The 12744-nt window shown below is 44.4% G+C and overlaps 1 protein-coding gene across 7 annotated transcripts in view; it reads left to right on the top strand.

The window, feature by feature from the left end:
• Positions 1-1108: 1108 nt before the first annotated feature.
• Positions 1109-12744, top strand: part of ENTPD5 (ectonucleoside triphosphate diphosphohydrolase 5 (inactive)) — a 26944-nt gene continuing 15308 nt past the window's right edge. For 2 of the 7 annotated variants that reach the window (XR_015222224.1, XM_086614107.1), the window contains exons 1-6: positions 1683-3671; positions 6646-6923; positions 8190-8269; positions 10265-10408; positions 10783-10858; positions 12516-12551. Coding sequence is in view for 6 of the 7 variants with exons in the window: in XM_086614107.1 (XP_086470233.1) it covers positions 6707-6923; positions 8190-8269; positions 10265-10408; positions 10783-10858; positions 12516-12551 (553 nt within the window). In the remaining variant the exon portion in view is untranslated. The other 5 variants (XM_086614111.1, XM_086614109.1, XM_086614110.1 and 2 more) reach the window with 5 other exon arrangements.

The raw sequence follows: 12744 nt of genomic DNA, 5'->3' as shown, positions 1-12744 counted from the left end.
AACAGGAGTAAAGTGAAAGAATCTGCAATAGAGGAAACGGAAGCTACACTGCAGGGCTTCTTTCTCTTCATTGTGTTCTGAGTAGAGTTTGGCTCCATTTTCTCTAAAACCTTCTCCAGGTAGCTAAAACCAGCCGTTCCCCCTGAGCTCGCTCTTTTTCAAGCTGAACAAACACTTCAGCCTCTTCTTGTACATCACATGCTGAAGCCGCCGACCATTTCGGTGCCCTTCCCCTGAATTTGCTCCCGTCCATTGCTCTCTCCAGCCTACTGAAGGGCAGCAAAACCGGACGCCGTCTCGCTGCGAGGGAGCAGCCGGGGAGGGCACCGGGGGCGAGGCCTCCCGCTCGCCGCCCGGCCCGCGCAGAGCCTTCCCGCCGCCAGGGCGCAGCGCTGCCCCGCGCTCACCCGGCCCGCCGGGCGCGCCGCACGGCCGCCGGTCAGCGGGGCGGGAGCGGCAGCGCCCGCAGGGAAGTCCCGCCGTCCCGCCTGCGTCCACCTTCGGCCGCCGGCACCGAAACGTGTTCTGTGTTTTGCGTCAGACGGCCGCACACCGGGAAGCTGTATCTGGCGGCCAGGGCGGGGGAAAGAGAGGCCTGTCCGGCCGCCTCCTCCCTCCCTCTCCGCACCCTGCTGCCGCCACAGCAGCTCCGCGTTGCTCCTGGCCAGCCAGCGGGTGGCTTCCCGGTACGCGGCTCGGGACGCCTCGGCCGCCAAAGCCGAGCTTCCCCTAGCGCCGCGGCGACCTCGTCCCGCTACTCCTCAGACACCCGCCGCCGTCGGCCTACGGGAGCAGGAAGTGCCGCTGCAGCACAGCGGCCGACTCCCTCCCGCCACAACACCGCCGCCGGCGCGTCTCCGCGGCAGCCCGCCCCGCCCGTTACGGCGAGGCCCCCGCCCTGTCGCCTGGCTTACGGGCCGCCGCGGCGCCCGCCCGCCTGGCTGGCCGCCTGCCTCGGGACCCCCCGCGCCCGCCGCAGCCGAAGCCGGGAGCGCGCGGCGGCTCGTCCCCATGGAAACCGGACGGCGCCCTCCCGCCACGCACAACTCACGCGACGGGCGCGTCATGCGGGCGCGCTGACGTGACACGCAGGACCGGCGAGATGTGGCGCCGCCAGCGCTGCGCGCGACTGGTGAGCGCGCGCGGCGGCGGGGGCGGGGGGGGGAGGTGTGCGACGCGACGCGCTGCCATGGAAACCGCGCCCCTTCCCGCCGCCCCGCCCGCCGCCCCGTGCCAGCAGCGCCGGGAGCAGGCGCGTGGGGCTGCCGGAGCCCTGCCGGGCGCGGCAGAGGAGCGGGCAGAGCGCCGCTCCGAGGCTGGGTGAACCCCCCCGTCCTGCAGCCCGTGCCTGTTCCCGGCGCCCCGGGAGGACGCTCCGCCGGGGAGGTGTCAGGGAGCGGCGTGAGACCCTCGGGAGCCGCGAAGCCAGCGGCGGTTCCGTTACGCTCCGCGGCGCTGCCGCCTGGGGCGGGCAGAAGGACGCGCTGTCTTGATCGGGTACCAGCCGCGGGTGGCTGATGAGGAAGAAGTAAGGATTTCTGCAGGATTTCTGCGACGTGCCGGCGTCGGGAGGAGAGCCGCGGGATCCCCCGGGCCGTGCTTGCCGCCGCCGCCGCCGGCGGGGTGCAGGGAGCAGCCGCGGAGACTTTTGCTTGGGGCGAGAAAATGAAGGTAGGGCGATTTTTTTTAGGCGTGTTCAGTGTAAGGATTGAATTGCGGCTGTTTGACGTGGAGGAAGGAGGAATGCTTTGGCGTCGAGGTGTGCAAAAGTTAAAAAACCCACAGCCCTGACGGTAATGAGATTGGGAAGAGGGGTGTTGGGGTGCCCGTCTCCCCATTACTCGTGGTGAAGCTCTCGTGAATGCGTGCAGGGTGCGCAATTGGCAGCGTCATGCCGAAGTTTGCACCGGAGTTCTCCCCAGGCTTAGGTTGAAGCAAAAGCCCTCTGCACCCAAAAATCTGTTTTCTAAGGACACACCGGTGGGTCCAACAGAGGTGTTACTGACAGCCCCTGTAGGTGCACAGTTACAAAGCCGTACAGGGACACTGGCCCACACGCTGCAGGAGGCTCAGAGTAACACAGCAGCGTCCTGGAAAGCTGCCTTGGTCTAATTAAATAGGAAAATTGAAAACCCACTTGGCCAGAAATGAGAATAAATAAATAATGTGTATTTGGAGCCTCCTTACGGGAAAAAGAAGATTAAAACTGCTGATAGCATGTGTTTGCGAGTTGGTTCTACTTTTTTTTTTTTTTCTGGTGTTTAAAGCTCTAGATCCAGAATTTTACGCCAAAAGTATGTGTGCAAGGAAAGTGGTGCCATTATCATTATGGAAATGCTGGAAAATTCTGCCAGTAAATTCAGTTATTCTTTCTGTTGTGATTTTTAAGGTGTGTACTCTTAAAACTAATTTTTTGTCAAAACAATCCAACAAAGCATTTTTTCTTACTAGACAAAAGTAAGTCCAGAAAAAATGTAACGATTTTTTGTTTCTGGAAAAAAAAGGTCATGACTGTTAAGTGTAAGAGCGGCTCATCTGGGAAATAGATCTTGTTACCATAAGAGCTGCTCATCTGGAAAACAGATTTTACCATTTTAGTGCAGAAAATAGACTTTCCGTTCAGAATGATTTTTGGTGTGCTTGAGCAATAAATAACTATGAATTTAATTAAATAATTCATCTATTTTGTTTCCTAAAATATTTACCTAACTATTTATATCTATCCTAAATATTTCTAATTATTTTCTATTATTTTTCTTTATGCCCAAATATTTTCCTATAAAATTTTAGGAAACAGAAGGGAAATTCTTGTGTATCTCAGGTACACTGCATTTCTTTCCCCTCAGATTAGACAGATTCATTTTTCCAGAGAGATGCTCCTGTTGCTGTGGTTTGGGTTTTGCATGTTCTTTTGCCAGAAATATTCAAGAATGTGGGTGAGATTTTCTTGTCTTGAAAATTACCGGTGTTTCTGTGTATGGTGAACTCTTAAGTAAGCTTGTGTTTTGCTGTCTTAAGGTTTCTTATTATTATTCTGGCATTGTGTTTACTTTTGTTGTTTAAGGACAGTTTGGTTAGGGTTTTTTGGTTTTGTTATGGGTTGTTTTTTCTTTCCTTTTCTTCATGTTCATGCTTTCAGTCTTGTCAGTCTCTGTGCAGCATCCCAGTATTTTTGGATCGTACAGTCTGTGTAGCTCCCGAATCTCTATATTGGATGTGCTTCAACTTCTTGGTTTAGTATCTAAGGTCTGCCTTACACAGATGATGTTTACCTGAGCTTCTCTGTATTGGGAAATGGTGTTCTACCTTGTGTCGCTAGACTCAGGCCGATGCTGTTGAGGTCAGCTGTAATGTTGTGTGTAAATGTTTTACTAACTTGTTGAACTTGGTTAACTTTCAACTTCTTGAAATTTGTCCTGTGTGATTATCTGAGCATGTTTTGCTGCTCATATCGAGCAATGATAAACTCAAATTTGCATAAAGCAGCTTGACTGATATGTTATGTGCCTCCACGACCTTATAATTTGCCTGATACATAATCCACTCCTACTAGCTGAAAGCGAAGGTGAGGAAGAGAAGCGCAGGTGCAGCGTCCCTTGTCGCAGCGCTCCGAAGTGGTTTTCATTAGGAACCTCTGGAGAGGAATAGCTGTTGCTTCCATCCTGCTTCAGGTGTGTGCCTAACGTATTCATGATTGATCTCGATTATTGCTGTTCATTAACAAAGGCAGTGACTGGAGCCTGCTGATGCCGATCTGTGTGGTTTACCTGCTGAACTGCTTGCTTATATTAATGAACTTGTGCTCGTATTTTTGTTTGTTGTTTGTTTTATCCATCCTGTTGTATTCTGATAGGAGCTAGGATTTTACGTTGTTTGAGAGGAGCTCTTTTGGAAACAGTGTTTTTCCTTCTCAGTAACTAATCTCTCCCTTTTGTCTACCTCTACACTGCTTTTCCCCTCCATTCATTCTTTTGACCCTCTCTTTCCAAATTCCTTTTCCATTGCCATTTCTGTTATGCTCTGCCCGTTTCCCTCTCTCTGCTCTGATGTCCTACTCTCCTCATCTGTTTTTATGCTTCTTGTAGATGCTTTTTTGCTAGTACACTTACTTAAATGGTCTGCATCACTCATCGAGGAGGCTCAATGTGCTTTTCTCATCCTTCATGAGGGAGAATAAAAATAAAATCCCTAGGGTTTTTTTTGTTTGTTTGTTTGTTTGGGTTTTTTTTGCCATATGAGGGTGAAGTTGGAAAGGCAAAAAAGTCAGGGCAGAAGCAGAGAATGGAAAGTGAAACGGTGGTGGATATCTGAGAAGGGATAGAAAAGAGAAGTTTAGTGATGGAGTGTTTCATGGGAGGCTAAAGCTCATCCACTAGTAGATCTAGCAAGAAATGTATGTGTTAATGATGGCAGTTGCTAAGATATTTTTGGATCATTGAGATTATGAGGTTTGCGTAAGTGTCACATGTGCTGTTTGTAATAGGACTTTGGAGTTTGTTCTTAAAGGCAGGTACTTGGGTTTTATTTGTGGTTGTTCAATAAGCAAAATCCTCACATTGCATGAGAATAACACCATCTCTTCTGACCAGCTGGAAGGTAGCAGTCACTAACACGGCTTATGTTCTGTTAAAACAGCACAGTTTCTTGGATTTTTGGTAGACCTCCTTGCCGTAATGACGTGAACATGAGCAATGCCAGCCGCGTCTTAGTACAAATCCAGAGTTATGAAGCTGCCAAACAGCTCAGCACTTTTCATGAATTCTGCTCAGGATAGGACTTTTACGTTGTTACAGATTAGAACTAAGTTTTTACTCATTTACACATAAAATGTGAATGCTTTAGAAACTATTACGGTTGGAGTTGATCTGTCACAAAGGGTGGCCAGGGCTATTGCCCGTTGGTGAAATTGTAAAGTCACTTCTTCCTCTTCTCAGAATGTGCTTCTAAGGCAGAGTGGGTTGAGAGCTTGTGCTTCTGCCCACAGCACTCTGGGTTTGCTAGGAACGGGAGGATACAAATAAAGGCCACAGAAGACAGGCAAGGTTACCCTTCTGCAGTGGGCTGTGCATTCTGTTTGCCCTAGAGGTAGCTGAACACTTGAGTGAGCTAGGGAAGCACTAGAGGAATGACCCAATGTGATGTTGTTTGCTGAGAATGGGTAAAAGTTAATCTCACTTTGCTGTAGCTGGGGACAAAGGTGAAGGATGTAAATAATAAAAGTCGTACAAGGGCTAAATCTGGGATAAAAGGTAGTGGAGGATAAGTGAGTTCTTTGGGCGTGGGAGAAGGGTGTGCAAAAATAGAGACTGTGTCATGTTCATACAGAAAGGAAAGGAGAGAGGTTAGGATTAGGAATGAATAAGTGTAAGATAGAGACAGCAAACAGAGATTTCAAGAGAATGAACGTGGTGGGGCTGAGCAGACCACTGAAAGACTATCAAAAGTACGAGGTAGAGATGGGCGAGAGTCTCAGGCAGAGCAGATGAACAGGCGTATGAAGTGGAGTATTCAGTGCTGTGGGCAGATGGATGTGTTACCGAGTGTCTGGAGAATGATAAGGAGCTGTTTGCACCTTCTGTGTGTATGTCAGTGCAGGCGATGCTGCATATGGTGAGGCATCTGGCCACATGCTCTTTTCTGCTGCTAAAATGCAAATGACAAAGATAGCTATACATTATCCTCCTTTTTACCTAAACACCTAAGGAACCCTGTTGTTTCTGTGCCCATATCTTTCCTTTATTAGCATTTCTTAGGAAAAATATATGCAAAGAGATAGTATTAACAGAAAGGAAATGTAGCTGTATCTTGATATACAGTACTGTGTCACACAACTCTGGGGCCTTGTCTTATAGAAGCTGTTGTTAAGAGCTGTGCAAGCAGCCTGAGCATTCAGGGCAACTGGTCTAGATGTGAGAGCGTGGTGGGGTTTTGTTGGGGTTTTTTGTAATTCTGAAAATGAAAAGTGTGTTAGGAGAAAATGATGAAAAACCATAATGAAGACAGAAAGGAAAAGTATGAAAAATACTGAGAGGCAGAGCCCAGGTGCTGCTTACGGTTCAAGCCCTCTTGCGCAGCACAGGCTTTTCTTGGGGACGAGGATGCTCCTGGAAGGATATGCCTTCATTCTCTCTGTGCGCCGATCTCTCCCAGCAGCTGTTCTTAGCCCGAGATGAAATTCTCTTTGTTTGTGACTCTGAATAACACTTGTGTTCTGCCACAGCATCTCAAGTGTGTAAATGTTAGGGCAAAGCGATTCTGGCCTGAGCTCCCCTTTGGTGACGCTTCTTTTCAGATAACATTTGGGGTTTTTGGAGATTTGGGGGACTCTAAATGTTGAGAACCTTCAAACCAAATCAGAGAAAAAAGTTGTTTAAATAAAGTCAAAACTAGAAATACTGAGAAGCAAACTGCTTTAACTCTTCTGTGTTTGAGAAATAGAGAAACCTTTACTCTTAAAGAACAGATCACTTAGATGCAGTTGTAGCACAAACTGCAGTAAATCACGTCTTTTGGATTGGGTGTTGAAAAGCATCTAAAGGGCAGAATATACGTGTACAGACTGATTTATTTTTATATTTTTTTTCCTACAGACTTTTTAAGGAGAGGACTCTTGGTAATTTCCTTTCCTACCTTTTTTCTCTACAGGACCTACTGCAGCTCTGTGATTGCTGATCTGTGCTTGACTGCCCCAAGGGGTCCTGGCAAGATGGCATCTTCCATACTTCCCTTCCTTCTAGCATTGGCATTTTCTTCTTTGTCCTTTGTTCTCTCCCATTCAAACAAGGAGATGTGGTTTCAGGATTTCTTTCCACCTAATGTGTGCCCTATAGATGCCAAAGCAAACACTTTTTACGGCATAATGTTTGATGCAGGAAGCACTGGAACCCGTATTCACATTTACACTTTTGTGCAGAAGAGCCCAGGTAAGACCCCATGTCAGTCTGTGAACTTGTAGTATGTTAATTTAGGTTCCAACTTCCCTAAAGAGGTTTTTTTTTTTTCCCAACACAGCATTTAGGACCAACTGAACATTTCTACAGTTCGTCCTTCAAATTGTCCTCTGGCAGATGATTTATTGTCCATTTGTTGTGGTATTTTGCTCTGAAAATACCTTTTTTGTAGATCTTTTGAAACTCAGAGGTTTAATTCTGGGTATGCTGGAGAGTTCTGAATTTCCAAAGATTTTCATCTATGCAGCTGTTTAAAGGAATGTCTCATTGAGTTGGAAAAAGGCTTATGCTGGTTTTGTCAAGTTGCATATTACCTTTCATTACATCAAGAGATACGCAGAATTCTGCGTATGTTTATACATCACATTTTGTAGCAAATTAAAATCAGCACATTAAAGAGTTGTAAGCACCGAAGGTCTGAGCCATTTCCAGGAGAACTCCTGTGCGCAGCTGCACCACTCTCCAGTGTATCTGCTTCTGACATGGTGCAGAGGTACCCAAGTTGGCTGCACACGCAACAGGATTCAAGAGGGTGAATTAGCTTGGGTACAGTGAGTCAGCAAATTTGCAGAGGTTGAAGGCTGGTTGATGGAACTCGGCTCATAAGCCCTTCAGGGCCACACGTAGTACCCGTGTGGCTTCACATGATTTCAACCTTAGTTTGGAAGAACTGGTACAATGTCCAGCTCTGATGGACTCAGCCTGACTTGTAATATACAATACTCAGGGGTAGTTTCTAGACCCAAGCTGCTCTGGGAGCAATGGTCACACTTATTTGGCTTTGCAGCCAAGTGCTTGAGCCCAGTCAGCTCTGTTCTGTGTTTGTGAGTTGAATGAATCACCTAAGAATAATCAGGAGTTGACTGTGTGTGTCTTAATATGAATTAGTGTTTCACAATTAGCTTGAGGCCAGAAAGGGAAAGAAATTTTATTAAGATTAGGCAACAGTCATACTACATTGCTATAATTTGTTGTAGTTCACAAATGCAAAATGAACACGCTTCTAATTATAACAACATGTTCTTAATAAATTGTTTGCGAACTTGGAGGATACAAGGGCAACATTTGTTAAATATGTTCCTGAAGTGAAGGAGCAGTGCTTATTTTAGGAGGGGAAAGGTATGGTTTCCAAGGGGACATCTAAGATAGTCACTTTACAGGGGTTACACACAACCTTTTTGAAACTGAAGTAAAAGATTCAAGTTGTTGACTGTTTCATGTAATGTTTTGTTTGCACAGAAAACCTTCCAGAGTTGGAAGGGGAAATCTTTGAGTCTGTGAAGCCAGGTCTTTCTGCATATGCTGATCAGCCTGAAAAGGTAAGGGTCTCCTTCATTCCCTGTGAGTTCGTCTTACTTCTGCTAATATCAGTTGGACTCTACCAAGCAGTTCAAGCATGACTAATTGTAATTCCAGGGAGTCAAGAAAAAACTTAAAGGTTATGCTGCTGGCTCTCTAAACCTGTTGCTCTACTTTTGTGAGTTAATTTCTGCATAGTGAAACGGGAGCTGTTGTTTTACATATTTCATCAATGGAACAATGGCTTAATTAATTGCTTAAATGCCATGTATAACTAGACTACATGCCTTTGAGAATTTCAAAGACAAAGTGATTTTTGGCTCTGGCAGCATCCACAGTCGATATTTGTCTGCCCTGTAGCTACCCCAACTATGAGTAAATGCATACCCCTGTCTCATTTACTAATAATTTTCTCAGTTTTTCCTTTTGGTTGAAATTTGCAGTGCTGGTCACAGTTCAAGATGGGCATGTTTTGTTTTGATTTATTTAGCTTATAAGTAAGGGGTTAAGACTGCAGGGGTTTTCTTTTTCAGTCATTACAGTGACAAGCAAAGAGGGTTCATTTCTCTGATTCCTAAAAATGTTTCTTTTTTTTTTTTTGTGCGTAGAGTCAGATCTAGAAAAGTTAATTTTTATTAATAAGTTATGGAGAAGGGGCAGAATAAGGATGCACTTAGCAGGCTAAGTCAGGCCTTAATATTTCTTTAAGTGTATCCTCTGCTTCTATCATCAAACGTCCAATAATTTGTTTGTTTTGAGTATTTGTTTTTATCTTTGGAACCATGGCTTGGAAGCCAGTGCTCAGTGATACACAGGACTTGCTTCAGTCATGCTCAGTTCAAATATTTGATTACAGTTTTAGCTGAATAATGATTTAGATACCGGCAGTTACTCTTCTACTGCCTCAGGACTTTTGTTGTTGTGTTTATATACAGAGTTTTTCAAAACACAGTTGGATAGTTCCATCTTCCACCATCACATTTATTAATTAATGTGTAAATATATTATTTTAATAAGAAATTGAAATTAGGTGCAATCCTTTCTATTTTCAGACGGGGGTGGTTGTGAATTTGTGCACAGTACGCTTGTTCCATGGCACTTTATTGGATCAGGAGTCAGAAATGAGCAACAGTGCAGAGAGCGCTAAAATAATCCTGTTGTGATACACAGCACCAGTCCTGAAGCAAGCTGCCATTTTCCAGATCCCCTGTGCTGGCAGTAAACTCTTTCACAAGCTAAAGGAGGTGACAGAGAAATGATAGATTAGACCCGAGTTTCAGGTTTCTCAGTTTGCTCAGTTGCATTCAATGCTACAGGAATTTGAGTGAGAAACTTTATGGAAAAGTGAATGGCTTTCAGATTTTTTTTAAACTTTGATGGGATCTCCCATTATTTCACTAAATTGTCTTGTTTGTGGGGTAAGAGAGAACAAGAATTCACTCCAAAAGAAATTTCTAGACGTTTCACAGGTGAATGTTTATCACTAATGCCAAACTGTAATTGTTAGAGCAGTGTAAATAATTGAGAGCCCAGCAGTGGTGCCTGTACCTCATGTGGTAACCGTTCTACTGCTGGCATTTTAGTTACACTGTTTGCTATGGACACACTCAGGATTCTTATACGGCATTTAGTGAAATCTACAGACGTTCCTCCTGACCCTGTAGCTTCAGTCAGTAATTGTACCATTTAGTTTCATCATACTGCAAGATGTCTAGGTTTGTCAAATACTAAGTTCCCTCACCTCCCTCCATCCTTTCAAATAATACTTTCCACAAAGTGACATTTCTCTCACCTAAAATATATCTCTGAATACACTCATCCTTCCGGTGCAGACATTCTCTCTAAGGTTCTTACGAGATGTCTAGCACAGTTTTTATCCTTGTCTTGGGTGTGGATGAGATATATTCTGCTATTGAATACTGGTTTCGCTAGGGTTGAGGAGGAATTAGTTGGCCTATTTTCTGATGGCTGGTAGGAGGAAACCATAAGAAAAAAACCCATGTTTTTCCTTGTAGGGTGCTGAAACCGTCAAAAGATTGCTGGACATGGCCATAGATGCTGTGCCACCTCATCTCTGGAAGAAGACCCCGGTAGTGTTAAAAGCCACAGCTGGATTGCGCTTGCTGTCGGAGGAGAAAGCTCAGGCTCTGCTTTTAGAGGTAATACTAAGATCTTTTGGGTGCACTGTTATTGCTCTCCTATTTTGTCTTTCATGACTCAGTTCTCAATTCTGTTTAGCATAAGGGAATTTCAGCTGTGAAAAGTGACTGTAATCCCATGATAGTATGAAACTCACAGACTTTACAGACTTTCTTGTATGATCATGAAATCCTCTGTCTTGATGTGAATAGAAGGCATGGGAAGAGACACCTACAATACTTGTTTCTTTCCTGGCCCTTGAAAGAAGAATTTTGTCTATTCCACACACTTGTCTTATTTTATACTGCTGTGAAAAAGAAAACTTCCTCTGTCACCATCAGAGCAGAACAAGACTCTTAAGACCAAGGAATCTAATAATTATTTCTTTCTTCAGGTGAGAGAAGTGTTTCAGGAATCACCATTTCTTGTACCAGAGGACAGCGTTAGCATTATGGATGGATCTTATGAAGGTACGTTCTAGAAGGAGGAAAAAGTGAAAGCAAAGAGGAGTGGGAGAAAGAGAGAGAGACATCTTATGGACATGAGAGGGAAAGAGACATGGTCACTAAACTGAAGGGGGAAAAAAAAGGGTTCTAGCCCTGCTTGAAACAATGTAATCCTGCTTTTCCTAGGAGATGTTGATTACTTGGTCATCTTGTTAGGCTACAAATGCAGATGCACAAAGAGCTTTATGAGTTAGCTAGACGAAGCTTCATCCCAAACCTTCTGAGGTTCCAGAAGAGAACCTCATCTCAGAAATAAATATGCAGGTTAATGCAGGCAAACTAGCTGAAGCCTGATCTTGGGAACTGGTGGAAAAAAAGACGGTGTCCACCTCTGAAAAGCTACATGGTGATACATAACAAGCTCAGAAGGTTATGGAAAGTGCCTAGTAAATTCTGCAATATCAGCATTAAAAGTAATCTGTTATGATTAGCTCATCAGTTTTCAGATTGAGGTTAGCAGCATTGTGAATATTAGAGGAGAATGAAGGATAATAGACAAGTATTAAAAATTAGACATCAAAATAAATAATAAAATTATAAATTTAAAAAATATTCTAATTAGAAAAATGCAGCTAGTAAAGTAGCAAAGGAAGTAACCTAAAATACAAGAAAAGGTTAAATATGTTGTAGGTTTGGTGTGAGTGATGATTTTGCAGTGCAGAACAGACCACTGTAACATGTTGCCTACGAATCCAGACATACTACCTTGGAGAGCAGGCGGGTAATAGTACTTCCATATGGATGCCTGATAAGAGCCATTCATGATGTTACATTCGGTTCTGAACACTTCATTATGGCAGATATACTGCCAATTTGCAAGGTGTTCAAGCAAAGCAAAAAGAATTATCCTGACGCTTAAACAACTAATAAATAGAGGAAGATTAAAGAGCAAAATCTATCCATGTGTGCCAAGAGAAAAGGAAGAAGTAACATGAAGTCTGCAAGTATTGGATGCAGTATGGTGCAATGCGTAGTATGTCACTAGGATTAACAGGTGAGTTGTATAGTAGGGAAAAGTGTTGTATTGGCAGGGAACGGGACTAATGAGGCATAATAGAGCACAGTGTAGCCTGCCAAGGTTTATTTAAAAGCGCCACCTCTTCTACTGTTACATGTTTGCCTATGTTTGAGTGAGAACCATGCCAGTGTCAAGCAAGCCACTGGAGTCAAAAAGGAGTTGTTTGTGTTTTACTGGTCACCACTATGTCTGTAGTGCAGTTACAGAAACCACAACATTAAAACACAGAGCAGTGTATACACAATATTCAGAGTAGGAATTGACATGCTGATGGGAGAAAAGTGCCGAAGGAAACTTGTGCATTGTGTCAGCTCTTTACTTCTTTGCATATTGTTTGGATAACAGACATGATTTATGCGTGCTGCAGTTGCATGGGTGTTACAAACGTTCTGCCTATCCCAGCTTATGAGTTTTTAAGGTATCAATAATGCCTCATATCACTTACTGCAGAGATTAACTCAAACTTACAATTATGGGGCGGTTACATTAAGTTAGTAATGATTTCCAGGTAAGTAAATAACATGTGAAGGGCTGGTAAGGGCGGGGAGGAGGTTGTGGGAGTATTCAGTGGTGACTTTTTTCTTCCTTTTTCATTCTTTGCAGGAGTTTTAGCCTGGATCACTGTGAACTTTTTGACAGGTAGTTAATTCTGTGTAACTTCTCTCTAAATACGAACTTGAGTCTCTTCTGTAGTGGTGATCACCCCAAGTTCCTCTGTCTTGCTTGCCATGTCGTGCTTTTCCTCCCCACTGTGGCACTGGTGCTAAAGCAGTGGATTGTCTTGGGCAGACTGTGTTCCAGAGGGTGAGCCACACCTACAGTAAGAAGGAGG

This window comes from Tauraco erythrolophus, chromosome 6, assembly GCF_009769465.1.
Source record: "Tauraco erythrolophus isolate bTauEry1 chromosome 6, bTauEry1.pri, whole genome shotgun sequence".
Classification (NCBI taxonomy): Eukaryota; Metazoa; Chordata; class Aves; order Musophagiformes; family Musophagidae; genus Tauraco; species Tauraco erythrolophus.
This window is presented reverse-complemented; position numbering and strand designations above follow the sequence as displayed.